Genomic DNA, 20,775 nt, shown 5'->3' on the forward strand with positions numbered 1-20,775 from the left:
ATCTGCAGGTAGCTAAAGCTAACCAATTAGCTAGCTAGCTAAAACTGAACCTAACATTAGGCTATAACTAGCAATGCAAATGGCTTTCAGAAATACTAATAATATTTCTACACAGATCATATACGTAACGTTCGCTAGCTAGCTAACAGTATGCTTTAACTTGCAATGAAAACAACTTTCTGACAAAATTAGAAATGTATAATATCTGAAAATGTAGCTAGACTCTTACCCAAATACATGGATGAATCCTTCACAGCAGCATGTCTTTTCTGTTTTGTTTGTAGCTAGCTACAGCTTGTTTGGTCCGTTTTGTCAAGTCACTCCGGTTCACACGTGTGCCAAATGTAGTCCATCACAACTTTTGTCCACTGATCTTTGTTGATAGCGCTGGCCTAATTCAGGGCATCAATGTTGTTGAGAGCAGTAACAACACTTGCAGTTCTCCATGGCTAACATTATATACACTACTCAAAAAAATAAAGGGAACACTTAAACAACACAATGTAACTCCAAGTCAATCACACTTCTGTGAAATCAAACTGTCCACTTAGGAAGCAACACTGATTGACAATAAATTTCACCTGCTGTTGTGCAAATGGAATAGACAATAGGTGGAAATTATAGGCAATTAGCAAGACACCCCCAATAAAGGAGTGGTTCTGCAGGTGGGGACCACAGACCACTTCTCAGTTCCTATGCTTCCTGGCTGATGTTTTGGTCACTTTTGAATGCTGGCGGTGCTTTCACTCTAGTGGTAGCATGAGACGGAGTCTACAACCCACACAAGTGGCTCAGGTAGTGCAGCTCATCCAGGATGGCACATCAATGCGAGCTGTGGCAAGAAGGTTTGCTGTGTCTGTCAGCGTAGTGTCCAGAGCATGGAGGCGCTACCAGGAGACAGGCCAGTACATATGGAGACGTGGAGGAGGCCGTAGGAGGGCAACAACCCAGCAGCAGGACCGCTACCTCCGCCTTTGTGCAAGGAGGAGCAGGAGAAGCACTGCCAGAGCCCTGCAAAATGACCTCCAGCAGGCCACAAATGTGCATGTGTCTGCTCAAACGGTCAGAAACAGACTCAAAGAGGGTGGTATGAGGGCCCGACGTCCACAGGTGGGGGTTGTGCTTACAGCCCAACACCGTGCAGGACGTTTGGCATTTGCCAGAGAACACCAAGATTGGCAAATTCGCCACTGGCGCCCTGTGCTCTTCACAGATGAAAGCAGGTTCACACTGAGCACGTGTGACAGACGTGACAGAGTCTGGAGACGCCGTGGAGAACGTTCTGCTGCCTGCAACATCCTCCAGCATGACCGGTTTGGCGGTGAGTCAGTCATGGTGTGGGGTGGCATTTCTTTGGGGGGCCGCACAGCCCTCCATGTGCTCGCCAGAGGTAGCCTGACTGCCGTTAGGTACCGAGATGAGATCCTCAGACCCCTTGTGAGACCATATGCTGGTGCGGTTGGCCCTGGGTTCCTCCTAATGCAAGACAATGCTAGACCTCATGTGGTTGGAGTGTGTCAGCAGTTCCTGCAAGAGGAAGGCATTGATGCTATGGACTGGCCCGCCCGTTCCCCAGACCTGCATCCAATTGAGCACATCTAGGACAGCATGTCTCGCTCCATCCACCAACGCCACGTTGCACCACAGACTGTCCAGGAGTTGGCGGATGCTTTAGTCCAGGTCTGGGAGGAGATCCCTCAGGAGACCATCCGCCACCTCATCAGGAGCGTGCCCAGGCGTTGTAGGGAGGTCATACAGGCACATGGAGGCCACACACACTACTGAGCCTCATTTTGACTTGTTTTAAGGACATTACATCAAAGTTGGATCAGCCTGTAGTGTGGTTTTCCACTTTAATTTTGAGTGTGACTCCAAATCCAGACCTCCATGGGTTGATAAATTGGATTTCCATTGATTATTTTTGTGTGATTTTGTTGTCAGCGCATTCAACTATGTAAAGAAAAAAGTATTTAATAAGATAATTTCTTTCATTCAGATCTAGGATGTGTTGTTTCAGTGTTCCCTTTATTTTTTTGAGCAGTATATATATTTTTAAATGTGGTAGCAAGGATTATCTACACATACGGAGCAGCTCATGTTATAGACAAAAGCGTTCTACATGGCAGACCAATCCGAACTCATCTCTTGGCATGTCCAGCCCATCCATTATCTCAGCCAATCATGTCTTTTTCCGTGGCTAAACCAACTAGGCTCACAATTTAACAATTTAATTTGTATTTACAAATGGCGTACACGCTTGTTATTAAGGCACATGAAAGTTCACATGTTCCAGAAGGCATTTCTGCCAAAAAACTCATTTTTATTTAAAAATAAAATAGAATCATTCAAATGCCTCTCCTGTGAAGTAGTGACGTGCGACATACACCTAGCTTCTTGAAATGTGTCACAAATGTGGTCATACAGTTGGTCCTCTGTCTATATAAACCATAATCATTATACTGTTGACCTTAGTTATAACCTTTTGTCCTCTCCTGTCCGGTCCTGTCCTCTCCTGTCCGGTCCTGTCTGGTCCTGTCCGGTCCTGTCCTCTCCTGTCCGATCCTGTCTGGTCCTGTCCGGTCCTGTCCTCTCCTGTCCGGTCCTGTCCGGTCCTGACTGCAGGTATCTGAAGCGCTTCAAGGTGATGAAGCCTAAGGTCCTGAGGAGCTGGTGTCGTCAGATCCTGAAGGGCCTCCAGTTCCTCCACACCCGGACCCCTCCCATCATTCACAGGGACCTGAAGTGTGACAACATCTTCATCACGGGCCCCACCGGCTCCGTCAAGATAGGAGACCTTGGACTGGCCACTCTCATGAGGACCTCCTTTGCTAAGAGTGTCATAGGTAACTAACGATCATCAGTTATCAGTTGTTGTCTTATGTTATGTTGTGGGAAGGGTATTGACATTTTTAATGGGCCACAGTTATGTCAGAACTCTTGTGAGTAAGATTTCCGATGTATTTATTACAAATGGCAATTAATCTTGAACTAGTGCTAATGGACCTCTCTGTTGTACAAATGGCTTTTAGAATCTGTGGTCACTCTGCAACATTAGGAATATTTTATAAGCTGCCCCAACTCTCCAACAAATCAAATCAAATCAAATGTATTTATATAGCCCTTCGTACATCAGCTGATATCTCAAAGTGCTGTACAGAAACCCAGCCTAAAACCCCAAACAGCAAGCAATGCATGTGAAAGAAGCACGGTGGCTAGGAAAAACTCCCTAGGAAAAACTCCCTAGAAAGGCCAAAAACCTAGGAAGAAACCTAGAGAGGAACCAGGCTATGAGGGGTGGCCAGTCTTCTTCTGGCTGTGCCGGGTGGATATTATAACAGAACATGGTCAAGATGTTAAAATGTTCATAATTGACCAGCATGGTCAAAATAATAATAATCATAGTAGTTGTCGAGGGTGCAACAAGCACGTCCGGTGAACAGGTCAGGGTTCCATAGCCGCAGGCAGAACAGTTGAAACTGGAGCAGCAGCATGGCCAGGTGGACTGGGGACAGCAAGGAGTCATCATGCCAGGTAGTCCTGAGGCATGGTCCTAGGGCTCAGGTCCTCCAAGAGAAAGAAAGAAAGAGAGAAAGAGAGAATTAGAGAGAGCATATTTAAATTCACACAGGACACCGGATAAGACAAGAGAAATACTCCAGATGTAACAGACTGACCCTAGCCCCCCGACACATAAACTACTGCAGCATAAATACTGGAGGCTGAGACAGGAGGGATCAGAAGACACTGTGGCCCCATCCGATGATACCCCCGGACAGGGCCAGACAGGCAGGATATAACCCCACCCACTTTGCCAAAGCACAGCCCCCACACCACTAGAGGGATGTCTCCAACCACCAACTTACCGTCCTAAGACAAGGCCGAGTATAGCCCACAAAGATCTCTACCATGGCACAACCCAAGGCGGGGCGCCAACCCAGACAGGAAGACCACGTCAGTGACTCAACCCACTCTAGTGACGCACCCCTCGCATGGACGGCAAGGAAGAACACCAGTAAGCCAGTGACTCAGCCCCTGTAATAGGGTTAGAGGCAGAGAATCCCAGTGGAGAGAGGGGGGCAGTATCAGTAACAAGGCAGTATCATCTGTGTACAGTCTCTGCTGTGATTATTCTTGCTCTTAGGTCAAGCCCTAGTGCACTAACTGCCACTCAAAGGGAATGTTAAAGGGATTTTGGCAATGAGGCCCATTATCTACTTCCCCAGAGTGGATACCATTTTTATGTCTCTGTGTCCAGTATGAAGGAAGTTAGAGGTAGTTTCACGAGCCAATGCTAACTATCATTAGCGTAATGACTGGAAGTCTATGGGTATTTGCTAGCATGCAAAAAAAATATTTACAATTCACACATGCATACTACACATGTACATGTGTGACATTTTACAAATATAAAGTACCCAACAAATATAAGTAGCCAACAAATTATTATTTATCAGGTTATTAACCTTTACAGTTGTCTCTGCTGTCCTGTCTTCCAGGTACACCTGAGTTCATGGCTCCAGAGATGTACGAGGAACATTATGACGAGTCAGTGGATGTCTATGCCTTTGGGATGTGCATGTTGGAGATGGCCACCTCAGAATACCCGTACTCAGAGTGCCAGAATGCTGCACAGATCTACCGTAAAGTCACCAGCGTAAGTATGGGTTCCTGGGACTGCAGTCCATTTGAGCTTTGGTTGGCCTAGTCTCTCTATTCCCTACTTCTGCAAGATCTTTCTCTTGATAAAATTCCCTTTGAACCTTTTGCAGTCTTGTCTTTTCCCTACTTCTGCTTGATCCCCCCCCCCCCCCCTCATATTCAGTAAATGATTATACACTACATATACAAATTAGTAGATTTGGCTATTTTAGCCACACCCATTGCTGATAGGTGTATAAAATTGAGCACACAGCCATGCAATCTCCATAGACAAACATTGGCAGTAGAATTGCCTTACTGAAGAGCTCAGTGACTTTCAACGTGGCACCGTCATAGGATGCCACCTTTGCAACAAGTCAGTTCTGCCCTGCTAGAGCTGCCAGGTCAACTGTAAGTGCTGTTATTGTAAAGTGGAAATGTCTAGGAGCAACAACGACTCAGCCGCAAAATGGTAGACCACACAAGTTCACAAAATGGGACCGCCAAGTGCTAAAGTGCGTAACGCGTCAAAATTGTCTGTCCTTGTTTGCAACACCCACTACAGAGTTCCAAACTGCCTCTTGAAGCAACATCAGCACAATAACCGTTCTTCGGGAGCTTCATGAAATGGGTTTCCATGGCCAAGTGTTGGCTGGAGTGGTGTAAAGCTCGCCGCCACTCTGGAGCAGTGGAAACTCGTTCTCTGGAGTGATGAATCACGCTTCACCATCTGGCAGTCCGATGGATGAATCTGGATTTGGTGGATGCCAGGAGAACGCTACCTGCCTCAATGCATAGTGCCAACTGTTAAGATTGGTGGAGGAGGAATAATGGTCTGTGGCTGTTTTTCATGGTTTGGGCGAGGCCCCTTAGTTCCAGTGAAGGGAAATCTTAATGTTACAGCATACAATGATATTCTAGCATTGACAAGCATGACAAGCATTTCTCTACACCCGTAATAACATCTGCTAAACATGTGTATGTGACCAATAACATTTGATTTGATTTTAGACAATTCTGTGCTTCCAACTTTGTGGCAACAGTTTGGGGAAGGCCCTTTCCTGCTTCAGCATGACAATGCCCCCGAGATTCATACAAAAATGGTTTGTTGAGATCGGTGTGGAAGAACTTGACTGCCCTGCACAGGGCCCTGACCTCAACCCCATCGAACAACTTTGGGGTGAACTGGAACGCCGACCGCAAGCTAGGCCTAATCGCCCAACATCAGTGCCCAACCTCACTAATGCTCTTGTGGCTGAATGGAAGCAAGTCCCCACAGCAATGTTCCAACGTCTAGTGGAAAGCATTCCCAGAAGAGTGGAGGCTTTTAAAGCAGCAAAGGGGGTACCAGCTCCATATTAATGCCCTTGATTTTGGAATGAGATGTTCGACGAGCAGGTGTCCACACACTTTTTGTCATCTAGATTGTATCTGTGACAGTATATTATCGGTAGTCAGGGCTTCTTCATTTCTGCTTCATGATTAAAACTCTGAAGCACAGTAGTCCCATTTAAGGTACAGTTGAAGTCAGAAGTTTAGATACACCTCAGCCAAATACATTTAAACTCAGTTTTTCACAATTCCTGACATGTAATCCTAGTAAAAATTCCCTGTCTTAGGCCAGTTAGGATCACCAATTTATTTTAAGAATGTGAAATGTCAGAATAATAGTAGAGAGAATGATTTATTTCAGCTTTTGTTTCTTTCATCACATTCCCAGTGGGTCAGAAGTTTACATACACTCAATTAGTATTTGGTAGCATTGCCTTTAAATTGTTTAACTTGGGTCAAACATTTCAGGTTGCCTTCCACAAGCTTCCCACAATAAGTTGGGTGAATTTTGGCCCATTCCTTCTGACAGAGCTGATGTAACTGAGTCAGGTTTGTAGGCCTCCTTGCTCGCACATGCTTTTTCAGTTCTGCCAACAAATTTTCGATAGGATTGAGGTCAGGGCTTTGTGATGGTCACTCCAATACCTTGACTTTGTTATTCTTAAGCCATTTTGCCACAACTTTGGAAGTATGCTTGGGGTCATTGTCCATTTGGAAGACCCATTTGCGACCAAGCTTTAACTTCCTGACTGATGCCTTGAGATGTTGCTTCAATATAGCCACATCATTTTCCTACCTCATAATGCCATCTATTTTGTAAAGTGCACCAGTCCCTCCCGCAGCAAAGCACCCCCACAACATGATGCTGCCACCCCAGTGCTTCACGGTTGGGATGGTGTTCTTCGGCTTGCAAGCCTCCCCCTTTTTCCTCCAAACATAACGATGGTCATTATGGGCAAACAGTTCTATTTTTGTTTCATCACACCAGAGGACATTTCTCCAAAAAGTACGATCTTTGTCCCATGTGCAGTTGCAAACCGTAGTCTGGCTTTTTTATGGCGGTTTTGGAGCAGTGGGCGGTTTTGGAGCAGTAGGACTCGTTTTACTGTGGATATAGATATTTTTGTAGCTGTTTCCCCCAGCATTTTCAAAAGGTCCTTAGCAGTTGTTCTGGGATTGATTTGCACTTTTCGCACCAAAGTACATTCATCTCTTGGAGACAGAATACGTCTCCTTCCTGAGCGGTATGACAGCTGTTGTCAGAGTTTAGGTGATGTGGGTAAGGCGGAGTCAGGCGCAGGACACAGAGATGAGTAATAATAGTAACTTTACTCAAAAATAATACTCCAACAAGGAGAACGAAAATCCAGAATCACATAAACGAGACAACTGACAACAATAATCTCTCACAAAACCATGATGGCTCCAGAGGGTTAAATAGGGAAATAATTAAAATGAAATGGGAACCAGGTGTGTACAATACAGACAAAACAAATGGAAAAAGAAATGTAGATCGGTGGAGGCTAGAAAGCCGGTGATGTCGACCGCCGAACGCCGCCTGAACAAGGAATGGCACCAACTTCGGCGGAAGTCGTGACTGCTGCGTGGTCCCATGGTGTTTATACTTGCGTACTATTGTTTGTACAGATGAATGTGGTACCTTCAGGCGTTTGGAAATTGCTCCCAAGAATGAACCTGACTTGTGGAGGTCTACAATTTTTTTTCTGAGGTCTTGGCTGATTTCTTTTGATTTTCCCATGATGTCATGCAAAGACGCAATGAGTTTGAAGGTGAGCCTTGAAATACATCCACAGGTACACCTCCAATTGACTCAAATTATGTCAATTAGCCTATCAGAAGCTTCTAAAGCCATGACATCATTTTCTGGAATTATCCAAGCTGTTTAAAGGCACGGTCAACTTAGTGTATGTACATTTCTGACCCACTGGAATTGTGATACATTGAATTATAAGTGAAATAATCTGTCTGTAAACAATTGTTAGAAAAATTACTTGTGTCATGGACAAAGTAGATGTCCTAACCGACTTGCCAAAACTATAGTTTGTTAACAAGAAATGTGTGGAGTGGTTGAAAAACAAGTTTTAATGACTCCAACCTTAGTGTATGTAAACTTCCGACTTCAACTGTATATTACTGTCCATTTAGGACAGAGTAGTCCCATCTAAGGTATATTACTGTCCATGTAGGACAGAGTAGTCCCATCATCTAAGGTATATTACTGTCCATATAGGACAGAGTAGTCTCATCTAAGGTATATTACTGTTCATGTAGGACAGAGTAGTCCCATCATCTAAAGTATTGTCTGTTCTATCACCCCCCCCCCCCCCCCCCCGTCTGTCTCTCTCTCTCTCTACTCTCTACTCTCACTGTATCTCTATCTCTCTCTCCCTCTCTGTCTACAGGGTATAAAACCAGCCAGCTTTGATAAAGTCAACGACCCAGAGATTAAAGAGATCATCGAGTGCTGCATCCGCCAAGACAAGAATCAGAGGTAAGCAGTTTTACCTCTCCCCTCTCTTTCTCTCACCATCTCACTCTGTCTTTATGTCTCTCTGTCTCTCTCAATTCAATTGAATTTCAGTTTAAGGGCTGTATTGGCATGGGAAACATATGTTAAGATTGCCAAATCAAGTGAAGTAGATAATAAACAAAAGTGAAATAAACAATAAAAATGAACAGTAAACATTACACTCACAAAAGTGTCTCTCTCTCTCTCTCATAATAAGGACGAGTGCTTGTAAAAAAAAAGTTCATTTGGTGGACTGTCTAAAGTGATTAGTACCACTGACCTCGGTACACATACCAGATCAGGCATGGGTTCAACTCCAGCCCACTGCCCTTCTGATTTGCCCCTCTCCTACTGTTCCTGTCATCTCTTCTTCACTGTCTTATCCAATAAAAGGAAATAAGTGGGAATTTGTTCTTTGCTTGATGTGTTCTCTCTCTCTGCAGGCTGTCCATCCGGGACCTGTTGACCCACGCCTTCTTTGGGGAGGACACTGGGGTGCGTGTGGAGCTGGCGGAGGAGGACATGGGGTATCAGGAGTGTCTGGCCCTCAGGATCTGGGTGGAGGATCCCAAGAAGCTGAAGGGCAAACACAAAGACAATGAGGCCATTGAGTTCAGTTATGACCTGGAGAATGACAGCTCAGAAGAGGTGGCTCTGGAGATGGTGAGAGAGGGGGAGAGAGAGGGGGGGACCTAGAGAACAACAGTGCTGAGGAACTAGCTTTAGAGAGGGGGAGAAAATGAGGGAAGGAGAGGGGATGGTGAGTGAGGGAGAGAGAGAGATAGAGGCATTGATACCCTTTTCACACTATGGTACCAACCCGAAACGTACTCTGCGGGTTATTTTCTTTTTAGATTGACCTTTCTAGCATGGCCCCAGGCCAGCGCAGTACAGTAAAGGTCGGCTCAGCTCATTAGTGTGAAAATGACATGAGAGAGAGCAGTGCAGGTGGGAAAAGGAATAACTAGGCCCTCTCAGAGAACTACAGGGAAGGTGAGAGGGCCACAGGAAAGGTGGGGCGGAGTTGCTTTGATGTATTGCAAAGTCCACAGCTCATTAATCAAGGTTTCCTCGCTTGTCTAACCTAAATTCCCTTGCAATGCTTTTAATGTCTCTCTGTGTCTTTCTCTGCCTCCCTCTCGCTCTCTTACTCTCTCTCTCCCTCCCTCCCCCTCTCTCGCTCCACCCCCCCAACCCCCCTCTCTCCCTCCTTTTCTCTCTTCCCCCTCCTCGCCAGGTGAAGTCGGGCTTCTTCCATGAGAGCGATGCTAAAGTGGTGGGAAAATCTATCCGCGACCGTGTCACGCTCATCAAGAAGTCCCGTGAGAGACGCCAGCAGCAGCTGCTCCAACAGCAGCAAGGATTTGATGAGAGACGGGACTCCACCCTTACCTCCTCCTACACCAGCTCTTACCCCTCCTGCACCTCCTCCCTGGGGCCTGGGGTGGCTGGGCTGACAGGACGAGGCGGGGGAGGTGGTTGGCAAGGGGAGGCTGAGGAGATACCAGAGGTAGATCAGCATATGAGGCAACAGCAGCAGATCCACAGTGGGAATCCTCTGAGCCTGCCCACAGGTACTGTACGACTCTATCAGAGGCTTATCAGATAGGTTTGTACTGTACAATACACATACACTGACTGTACAAAACATTAACAACACTTTCCTAATATTGCCAGCACCCCCTTTTTGCCCTCACAACAGCCTCAATTCGTTGGGGGCATGGACTCTCAAGCATTCCACAGGGATGCTGGCCCATGTTGACTCCAATTCTTCCCACAGTGGTGTCAAGTTGGCTGGATGTCCTTTGGGTGGTGGACCATTCTTGGTACACACTGGAAACGGTTGAGCATGAAAAACCCAGCAGTGTTGAAGTTTTTGGGTCCCATGTGGCTCAGTGGGTAGAGCATGGCACTTGCAATACCAGAGTTGTGGGTGCGATTCTCTTCGGGGACCAGTATGGGAAAAAGTAAAAAAAAATTCTGGATAAGAGCGTCTGCTAAATTACTAAAATATCAAATGTTAAGAAAAACCAAACCCCGTTCAAAGGCACTTAAATATTTTGTCTTGTCCATTCACCATCTCAATGGCACACATACACAATCCATATCTCAATTGTCAAGGCTTAAAAATCCTTCTTTAACCTGTCTCCTCCCCTTCATCTACACTGAAGTGGATTTAATAAGTGACATCAATAAGGGATCATAGATTTCACCTGGTCAGTCTATGTCATGGAAGAGCAGGTGTTCCTAATGTTTTGTATACAAATGCCACGTTCAAAACAACTGGAAACTCGGAAATCGCAGACTTCCGACTTCAGTGCGTTCAAAACAACTGGGAACTCGGGAAAAAAACGAGCTCCGACTGGGAAATATCGATTTGGACGGTCATCCAACTCGGAATTCCAACTTGGAAACTTGGGCCTCTTTCTAGAGCTCCGACTTTCCGACCTGAAAATCACTGACGTCATGATTTGAGTTCCCAGTTGTTTTGAATGCGGCATTAGTGTATATACAGTACCTACCACTGTAACAACATCAAACAAAGTATATTGAACATGTAACAGATACACATATTTTTGGATTGTGGACAGACTGATACCAGTATAAAAATGTGTATCAAATAATTTCAATATCCCCAAAAAATCTGTTGTTTTACACCTCCCATTGTATTTACTTCAGGAGAGGAGAGCATTGTTTCAGCCAGCTGTGAGTCCAATGCCAATGGCCAGAGCCAGGCGTACCCTCAGCAACGGGAGTCCTATGTGCTTTCTCAATCCAACCTCCCTGCTGCTGCTTCGGCAAGTCTATGGCTACATCTCAAATAACACCCTATTCCCTATGTAGTGCACTAGTTTTGACCAGGGCCATGTAGTGCACCATGTAGAGACTAGGGTGCTATTTGGAACAGACACAATGTTATGGTTGTTCCTGTTTTGGAAAATCCAGTTTACAAAGAGATTGAAGTTTTATTTTCACTCAGCAACACTGCAATCACGTTAACTTATATTGTCTGTTATTTATTTTTAGGAAATTTTGGCCCACACCCAAATTTTCCCAATTAGTCAGAGCAGAGGAGTTCCGAATGTGCTTATTGGTCAGAGTAGTGGGATTTCCGGCATGTCCATTGGCCAAAGTGGTGGTGGGGCTCCTGATGGCCAGCAGACTTACGTTCAGCCTGTTGCCATGCCAACACAGGTTTCACCAGGTGTACCACAGCAGTATTCTCAGGTGAGTGGATCTGCATCTCTATCGACTCTAGTCTCTCAAAAACACTACAGCTACCCTCAAAACAGTTTGAACCTTCCCAAATAACTCTTAATCATCACCTTAATATTTTATCAGATGTTCTTTAACAATAATGACAATTCCAATGATCATAATTATGCTTTCATGTTTTCTAAAACTGTTTATAATTCTTTGATTAAATCATGTGATTAATACTTACACTTACCTTCTCTCTCCACCTCAATACCCCCTCTCCCCTCTTACCATAACTCCCTCTGCCCACCTGACCATCCCTCTGTCACCCTGTGACTACCATCCACCAACCATCTTAGTCATACCACTCAGATGGGTCACAGATTGCACATATGGCCCCTTCCCTGTCCTACGCACCCCCAGCCTCCCCCCAAGCCCAGCTCAACATCCTCCCAGCTCCCATGTTAGCAGGGGACCCAACAGGACGAGTGGGGGCCATGGTCCCTCTCCCACAACAGGCCCAGGCCAACGTCCCTCCCAATGTCATCCAGATGACACCCCAGCCTTTAACCCAGCAAGCACTGCCTGATATGATCCCACAGCAGCAGGCCATTGTTCAACAACAACAGATACTGATGGAGCAACAGCAGCAGCAGCAAATGGAGGCTCAACAAGCCGCCCTGCTTCAGCATCCTCAACAACAACATCAACAACAGACCAGTGGAATTCCCCAGAACCAGGCGGTACTGATACAGCAACAGATGGAACAACAACAGACCAGTGGAATTCCCCAGAACCAGGCGGTACTGATACAGCAACAGATGGAACAACAACAGACCAGTGGAATTCCCCAGAACCAGGCGGTACTGATACAGCAACAGATGGAACAACAGCAGCAGCAGCAGCAGCAACAGCAGACTATAGCAATCCAACAGCAGCAAACTACTGAGCCACAGCAGCAAGTGTATGTGCAGCAAGCTTTGGTTCAGCAGCAGCAGGCCTTACAACACCAACAATCAATAGAACAACAGCAACATCAGGCCTTACAACACCAACAATCAATGGAACAACAGCAACATCAGGCCTTACAACACCAACAATCAATGGAACAACAGCAACATCAGGCCTTACAACACCAACAATCAATAGAACAACAGCAACATCAGGCCTTACAACACCAACAATCAATGGAACAACAGCAACATCAGGCCTTACAACACCAACAATCAATAGAACAACAGCAACATCAGGCCTTACAACACCAACAATCAATGGAACAACAGCAGCAGCAACAACAGGGGTTGTCATTGCAGCAACAGCAATTGGATCAAACCCAAGCCTATGCGCAACCACCACAAATCGACGTACAACAGCAGCAACAACTGCAGCAGCAGCAACAGCAGCAAATATTGTTACTACACCAACAACACCAGATAGAACATCAGCAACAACAACAAGCAATGTTACTAGAACAACAACAGCAAGTGTACATACAACAGCAGCTTGAGCAACAGCAGCAACAGGCTTTGCTACAACAGCAACAACAGGCGCAACTACAACAGCACCAACTGGAGCAGCAGCAAGCGTTGTTACAACAGCAGATATTTGAGCAACAGCAGCAGCAAGCGCTGTTACAACAGCAGCAACAAGAGCAGCAGCAACAGCAAGCCTTAAAGCAACAGCAACAACAGGCACAACTACAACAGCACCAGCTAGAGCAACAGCAAGCGCTCCTACAGCAACAACAGCAACAACAACAACTGGAGGCTCACCAAGTGAGCCAGATACAACAACCACAAATGGATTTACAACAGCTGCAACAACAACAGCAAGCTGTGCTGAAACAACCCACCCAACTACAACAACAGGCGGTCGTCAGTCATCCAGTCAACCCACAGCACCAGCAGGCTGTGCTCAAGCAACAGTTGGAACAACAGCAAGCCATGCTACAACAGCAACAGCTTCAACAGCAACAAGTGATTTTACAGAAGCAGCAATTGGAGCAACAACAGCAGCAAGCTCTGTTACAACAACAGATTGGACAACAACGGCAACAGCAGGCATTGCTACTGCAACAACAAGCGGAGAGAATTCACCAACAGGGTTTGCTACAACAGCAGCAGCAGCAACAAATTCAACAACAGCAAGAGACTGGGCAACCGCACCAGCCAACCGCCATAATTCAAGTACAACAAAGCGAGAAACAAGAGACCGCTTTAATTCTGCAACAATGTGAGCAGCTGCAAGCATTGATTCAACAGCAACAGATTGATGTATGTATGTTGCAACAACAACAGCAAAACCCTGCTTTGTTTCCACCTAGTCACACTAGCCTAACCCAGCAGCAACTGACAGAACAACAGCAAGTGGTGCTGATACAACAACAGCAACAAAAACAACCTATCTTACTGGAGCAACAACAACAAGCGTTCGTTGCCCAACAACATCAGCAGCACCATCAGAGCTCTGTCATTGAACCTCAGCCTCATATCCCCCTTATAGCCCCAGCCATACCAGCAGCAGAGGTTACACAGGCCATTCAGGTCCAAGCTCAGATGGCCGCCCAGGGTCAGGAAGTCATACCTGTAGCCATTCAGCTACAGATTTCCAGCAAAGCTCTACCGGCTGTAGTGCAAGCCCATGCCCAAGTCCTGGCCCAGATTCAAGCTCGGAATGAAGCTCACCCTCAGAGCCAGGGCAATGTCTCAGTCCCAGTACTACAAGCCCAGCCCCAGCCTCCACACCAAGCCCAGCCCCAGCCTCCACACCAAGCCCAGCCCCAGATGATCGAGGTCCAGATTCCATCTCACATGGTGGCCCCAATCCAGGCACCAAGTCCTCCGATCCCTATCCAGCCTCAGGTTCCTCTGGTACAGGCTCCCCATCAGATGCCAGCTCTAATACAGGCCCAGGCGCCAGGGCAGTCAGTCATCCAGCAGACTCCCCAGCCTTTGCATCCAATCCAGGCCCTGACTCAGACTCAGATTCCAGAAGTTCTTGAGACTCAGATGATGCCTCCTAAACAGCAGAGCACAGCTCTGGTCCAACCCCAACCTCCAGTCTCAATACCCCCCATGCAAAGCCAGGTCCAGCCTCAACCCCAGAACCAGTCTCTAGTGCAGCCCAGTGTTCAACTTCCAGATGTGGTGCAGCCTCAACTCCAGCACCAGGCTCCGGCCGGCCTATTGGCACCGCAGTATGTCACTGCACTTCAGCCCACCCAACAGCAAACCATGCAGCCAGTCCAACAGCAACATCAGGACATCACTCAACAACTGACACAACAACAACAACAGATACCGATGGATCAACAACAGGAGATCACTCAACAAGTACCACAACAACAACAGCAGATACTGATGGATCAACTACAGGAGATCACTCAACAAGTACCACAACAACAACAACAACAGCAGATACTGATGGATCAACAACAGTACATGCTGCAGAACCAGCAGATGATGCTGTCCCCTGGATCTGTTGATGTTGGAACTGTCCTTGCAGCCAAGGTCATAGACCCTACCACCTTGGTCTCTGCTTCGTCCCAACACATACAACAACAGACTGGACAAGCTCCAGCTCCAGCCCCCATCCAGCTGGCTCTGCAGTCCCTTCCCCCTCAGCAGCAACAAGTCTCAATTCCCCCTCTCAACCCAAGTCAACTGGCTTCTCCGCTTCCTCAGATCCCCCCACATCTTTTGCCCCAGCAGCCCACTGTTAACCCAGCACAGATAGCAGCCCCCAGTAACGTGCCCCAGCTCGGGACTCAGACTAGAGCCCTACCCCTCTGCAGTCCGGTAGGAGCAGGAGGTCCTCCACCATCCCCCCAGCACCAGGCTCAGCTGACGCAGCTGCTACCCGCCCACACACACACCCAGACGGCCATGCAAGCTCTCACAAACACTCACACCCAGACACTGGCCGAGACGAAGGTCCACACTGAGACCCAGCTCGCTGAGGCCGCATCGGTGGCTGCCACCACCGAGCAACTACACCCTCCGAATCACCCCCAGGCTACTTCCCTCCCTCTTCCACCCATGTCCCCCTGCTCCACTCATACAGCATCACACACCCACCCTGCCTCCCTGCCACCCCTCCATCCTGCTACCCCTGGTACAGAGACCCAGCCCACCCCACCAGAGACCCAGCCCACCCCACCAGAGACCCAGCCCACCCCACCAGAGACCCAGCCCACCCCACCAGAGAGTCAGCCCACCCCACCAGAGACCCAGCCCACCCCACCAGAGACCCAGCCCACCCCACCAGAGAGTCAGCCCACCCCACCAGAGACCCAGCCCACCCCACCAGAGACCCAGCCCACCCCACCAGAGACCCAGCCCACCCCACCAGAGAGTCAGCCCACCCCACCAGAGACCCAGCCCACCCCACCAGAGACCCAGCCCACCCCACCAGAGACCCAGCCCACCCCACCAGAGACCCAGCCCACCCCACCAGAGACCCAGCCCCCCCCACCAGAGACCCAGCCCACCCCACCAGAGAGCCAGCTAACCCTGCCTGGCCTGGCTGATGGCCCTCCGAGCCCCACTTCTCCCCCGCCTGTTGCCGCCGCTGCTGCCCAGCCCCTTGATTCTAACGCCCCCTCGCTGCTGCCCCCAACCTCAACCTCGCTCCCAGACTGTGACCCTGCTCTGCTGAGCATTGCTCAGGTACAGAAGTGCATGCCACTCTACCACTACAGCAGACTGTTCCACTACTACCACTATCTGCAGCCAATAACCAGCCGGTTCTAGAAATGTGTATACAGTAGAGAGCAATCCAAGCACCCTTTTTAAGATACAGAATAAAACACATTATTTATTTTTTTGAAGAAAAGCTCCTTTTACTTAATTACGCTAAGTACATTTGTATGGTACTTGTTCTGATTTAAAGTTACCAGTACTACAACAACATGATCAAGTGCTTTCCTTTAACTTACATTAAAATACAGTCCTTTTTTACTCATTCCCAATTCAGTTTTATTTTTATTAGTCAAATAATGGTTTGGTATGTATTTTTTCTTTGTGGGTTTTTGCTGTTTTCTGAATGTCTGTATGTATTTGTGTGTGCGTTGGTCTGTCTGTGTGTCTGTCTCTATCTATGTGGCTCTACAGGAGAGTCCGAAACCGTCTGGGACAGAGAGACACTCCACTTCAGGGTATGTGTCACATCATTACTCTCAACGTCGGTCCCAATTCGCTGCCTAGCTCTAGCGCCCTGGCACTGTCACGTCAATGTTAGCACATCTATAAGGTGGAAGTGATATGGCGGATGCTTCACCACTACACTGTTTATACCTATCCAGACCCTTCAGATCTGCAATCATCCAAGGGTTAAGGCCAAGGGGAAGGGCTACGGACCGGTTGTCAATTTTATACTGCTCGTTTTGAATGTCAAGCCCTCTTCCATGTTAGAAAAGGTTATGCCCAATACTGTACATGAAGTACTAACAATAGGAGTACTATTCATTTGACCGCAGCTCTGTTCCAGCCAATGGGGATGGGGATTTACAGATGTTGGCCAATGGGAAATTAGAGAGGGTGAAGTCTCAGAGGAGATTGTCCTATCGGGGGCCAGAAAAAGGATCACATGCATTTCAACTGACCATGATTCAGGTATAGTATCCCTAATAGTAAATATTTCTAAAGAAATAGTAATGTCCAAGACATTTTTGTGTCCAAGACATTGGACAGAACAACATGGTTTCTCTTCCTGTGCTCCCTAGGTGTCCGGCTCTGGGGACAACATGGTGGAGTGTCAGCTGGAAACCCACAGCAACAAGATGGTCACCTTCAAGTTCGACACTGAGGGAGACGCACCTGAAGACATTGCAGATTACATGGTGACTAGACCAACACACAGTTATACATGGACATTGTATGGGATTGTAGCACCACAAACATCTACCTGTTTGGATACATTACATGTGATTATATTCATGTTTAATTATATTATATTGGCTGGGATGAGGAGTTTTGCAGCAAGCACTCTCATTTGGTCTAATGCCAAGTTCCCCATGCAGTCTTCGTTTGGTCCATTAAGTTTAGTTTTAAAAAGTGTGTTCTATTGTGTATCTGTAATGGCTTGTGTAGGTGGAGGAGGATTTTGTCCGTGAATCAGAGAAAGAGACATTTGTGGAAGAGCTGAGGTCCATTGTCAAGAGAACGCAGGAAATTCTCCTCACACATCAACAGGTCTGGTTTGAAAACATTGGTTGCGTCCCAAATGACACTGTATTCCCTACATAGTGCACTACTTATGTCCAGAACCCTACAGCCACTGGTCAAAAGTAGCGCACTACAGAACCCTATGGCCACTGGTCAAAAGTAGTGCACTACAGAACCCTATGGCCACTGGTCAAAAGTAGTGCACTACAGAACCCTATGGCCACTGGTCAAAAGTAGTGAACTACATAGGGAGATAGGAAGGGTGCCATTTGGGACGAAACCATTATGTAATGTCTGTTTGGCTCTTTTCTACTCTAAATCTTTACAGACAGACAGTTTTTAATGCTGAGCACCATACACATAGTACAGACGGGACAATAATGTCCTGCTTTGAATATAATGTTGCCTCTAAACAGGTCTATGTACTGTCTGGTCATTTTCTCCTACCATTATGGAAACAATATGTCAGGAGCCATGTTTTATAGTATGGCAAAAATAAAAGAAGAAGAGCCTGCACACTCATGAGCTCCACCCTGTACCTTTATTAATAAACAAACAACGTTTCCATCCTGCAAGGTGAACACTGAACATACAGAGAGCTAATGTCATATGTTTATGGTGTATGGAGAACATACAGGGGCCCTTACAGTAGCTAATGTATTGGAGCAACAGTAACTAATCAGGTGTTTTACCATGTAATTCTGCCTGTATATGTAAACTCAGTAAAAAAAGAAACATCCTCTCACTGTCATCTGCATTTATTTTCAGCAAACTTAACATGTGTAAATATTTGTATGAACATAACAACATTCAACAACTGAGACATAAACTGAACAAGTTCCACAGACATGTGACTAACAGAAATTGAATAATGTCCCTGAACAAAGGGGGGGGTCAAAATCAAAAGTACCAGTCAGTATCTGGTGTGGCCACCAGCTGCATTAAGTACTGCAGTGGATCTCCTCCTCATGGACTGCACCAGATTTGCCAGTTCTTGCTGTGAGATGTTACCCCACTCTTCCACCAAGGCACCTGCAAGTTCCCAGACATTTCTGGGGGGAACAGCCCTAGCCCTCACCCTCCGATCCAACAGGTCCCAGACGTGCTCAATGGGATTGAGATCCGGGCTCTTCGCTGGTCATGGCAGATCAATGACATTCCTGTCTTGCAGTAAATCACGCACAGAACAAGCAGTATGGCTGGTGGCATTGTCATGCTGGAGGGTCATGTCAGGATGAGCCTGCAGGAAGGGTACCACATGAGGGAGGAGGATGTCTTCCCTGTAACGCACAACGTTGAGATTGCCTGCAATGACAACAAGCTCAATCCGATGATGCTGTGACACACCGCCCCAGACCATGACGGACCCTCCACCTCCAAATCGATCCCGCTCCAGAGTACAGGCCTCGGTATAACGCTCATTCCTTCGACGATAAATGCGAATCTGACCATCACCCCTGGTGAGACAAAACCGCAACTCGTCAGTGAAGAGCACTTTTTGCCAGTCCTGTCTGGTCTAGCGACGGTGCGTTTGTGCCCATAGGCGACGTTGTTGCCGGTGAGGTCTGATGAGGACCTGCCTACAAGCCCTCAGTCCAGCCTCTCTCAGCCTATTGCGGACAGTGTGAGCACCGATGGAGGGATTGTGCATTCCTGGTGTAACTCGGGCAGTTGTTGTTGCCATCCTGTACCTGTCCTGCAGGTGTGATGTTCGGATGTACCGATCCTGTGCAGGTGTTGTTACACGTGGTCTGCCACTGCGAGGACAATCAGCTGTCCGTCCTGTCTCCCTCTAGCGCTGTCTTAGGCGTCTCACAATACGGACATTGCAATTTATTGCCCTGGCCACATCTGCAGTCCTCATGCCTCCTTGCAGCATGCCTAAGGCACGTTCACGCAGATGAACAGGGACACTGGGCATCTTTCTTTTGGTGTTTTTCAGAGTCAGTAGAAAGGCCTCTTTAGTGTCCTAAGTTTTTATAACTGTGACCTTAATTGCCTACCGTCTGTAAGCTGTTAGTGTCTTAACGACCGTTCCACAGGTGCATTTTCATTAATTGTTTATGGTTCATTGAACAAGCATGGAAAACAGTGTTTAAACCCTTTACAATGAAGATCTGTGAAGTTATTTGGATTTTTATGAATTATCTTTGAAAGACAGGGTCCTGAAAAAGGGCCGTTTCTTTTTTTGCTGAGTTTATGTTAACATGGTCTGTTCTGTGTCTTCCTGTTGTCCCACCAAGACTGGCTCTATGGAACAGCTGCATGTGAGCACTCCAACAGGCACAGCAAGTGAGTTACAGTCTAAAATGACACCTCATTCCATATATGATGCACTACTTTTGACCAGATCCCTATGACCCCTTATCAAAAGTAGTCCACTACAGATCCCTATGACCCCTTATCAAAAGTAGTCCACTACAGATCCCTATGACCCCTTATAAAAAATAGTGCACTACAGTATATAGGGAATAGGGTGCTGTTTGGGAGGCAACCCTTCCTCTCTCCTCCCCTCTCCCTTCCTCCCTCCTCTCTCTCCCTCCCCTCTCCCTTCCTCCCTCCCCCCTCGCTCCCTTCCTCCCCCTCGCTCCCTTCCTCCCCCCTCGCTCCCTTCCTCCCCCCTCGCTCCCTTCCTCCCCCTCGCTCCCTTCCTCCCCCTCGCTCCCTTCCTCCCCCCTCGCTCCCTTCCTCCCCCCTCGCTCCCTTCCTCCCCCCTCGCTCCCTTCCTCCCCCTCGCTCCCTTCCTCCCCCTCGCTCCCTTCCTCCCCCCTACCACTCCTCCTACAGGATCTATAGGCTATAATCTACTGATCTTGGAATGGAAAATACAGATGAGAAGATAAAAGCGAAAGATGAAAACTTAATTGTCCCTTTACATTTTCATAAAATAGATGATATTGTAATAAACTTTTT

At 47.2% G+C, this 20,775-nt stretch overlaps 1 protein-coding gene across 2 annotated transcripts in view; it reads left to right on the forward strand.

Moving 5' to 3' along the window:
• The window catches only part of LOC115165472 (serine/threonine-protein kinase WNK3), a 95,688-nt gene that overhangs the window by 51,279 nt on the left and 23,634 nt on the right, over nucleotides 1–20,775 (forward strand). For both annotated transcript variants that reach the window (XM_029718626.1, XM_029718627.1), the window contains exons 4-15: nucleotides 2,623–2,843; nucleotides 4,497–4,654; nucleotides 8,394–8,482; nucleotides 8,944–9,163; nucleotides 9,738–10,074; nucleotides 11,180–11,298; nucleotides 11,528–11,728; nucleotides 16,810–16,853; nucleotides 17,175–17,310; nucleotides 17,421–17,537; nucleotides 17,788–17,889; nucleotides 20,106–20,154. In XM_029718626.1, coding sequence (XP_029574486.1) covers nucleotides 2,623–2,843; nucleotides 4,497–4,654; nucleotides 8,394–8,482; nucleotides 8,944–9,163; nucleotides 9,738–10,074; nucleotides 11,180–11,298; nucleotides 11,528–11,728; nucleotides 16,810–16,853; nucleotides 17,175–17,310; nucleotides 17,421–17,537; nucleotides 17,788–17,889; nucleotides 20,106–20,154 — 1,793 coding nt within the window. The remainder of the gene's footprint in view (nucleotides 1–2,622; nucleotides 2,844–4,496; nucleotides 4,655–8,393; nucleotides 8,483–8,943; nucleotides 9,164–9,737; nucleotides 10,075–11,179; nucleotides 11,299–11,527; nucleotides 11,729–16,809; nucleotides 16,854–17,174; nucleotides 17,311–17,420; nucleotides 17,538–17,787; nucleotides 17,890–20,105; nucleotides 20,155–20,775) is intronic.

Source organism: Salmo trutta, chromosome 28 (genome assembly GCF_901001165.1).
Source record: "Salmo trutta chromosome 28, fSalTru1.1, whole genome shotgun sequence".
In the NCBI taxonomy this organism is placed as follows: domain Eukaryota; kingdom Metazoa; phylum Chordata; class Actinopteri; order Salmoniformes; family Salmonidae; genus Salmo; species Salmo trutta.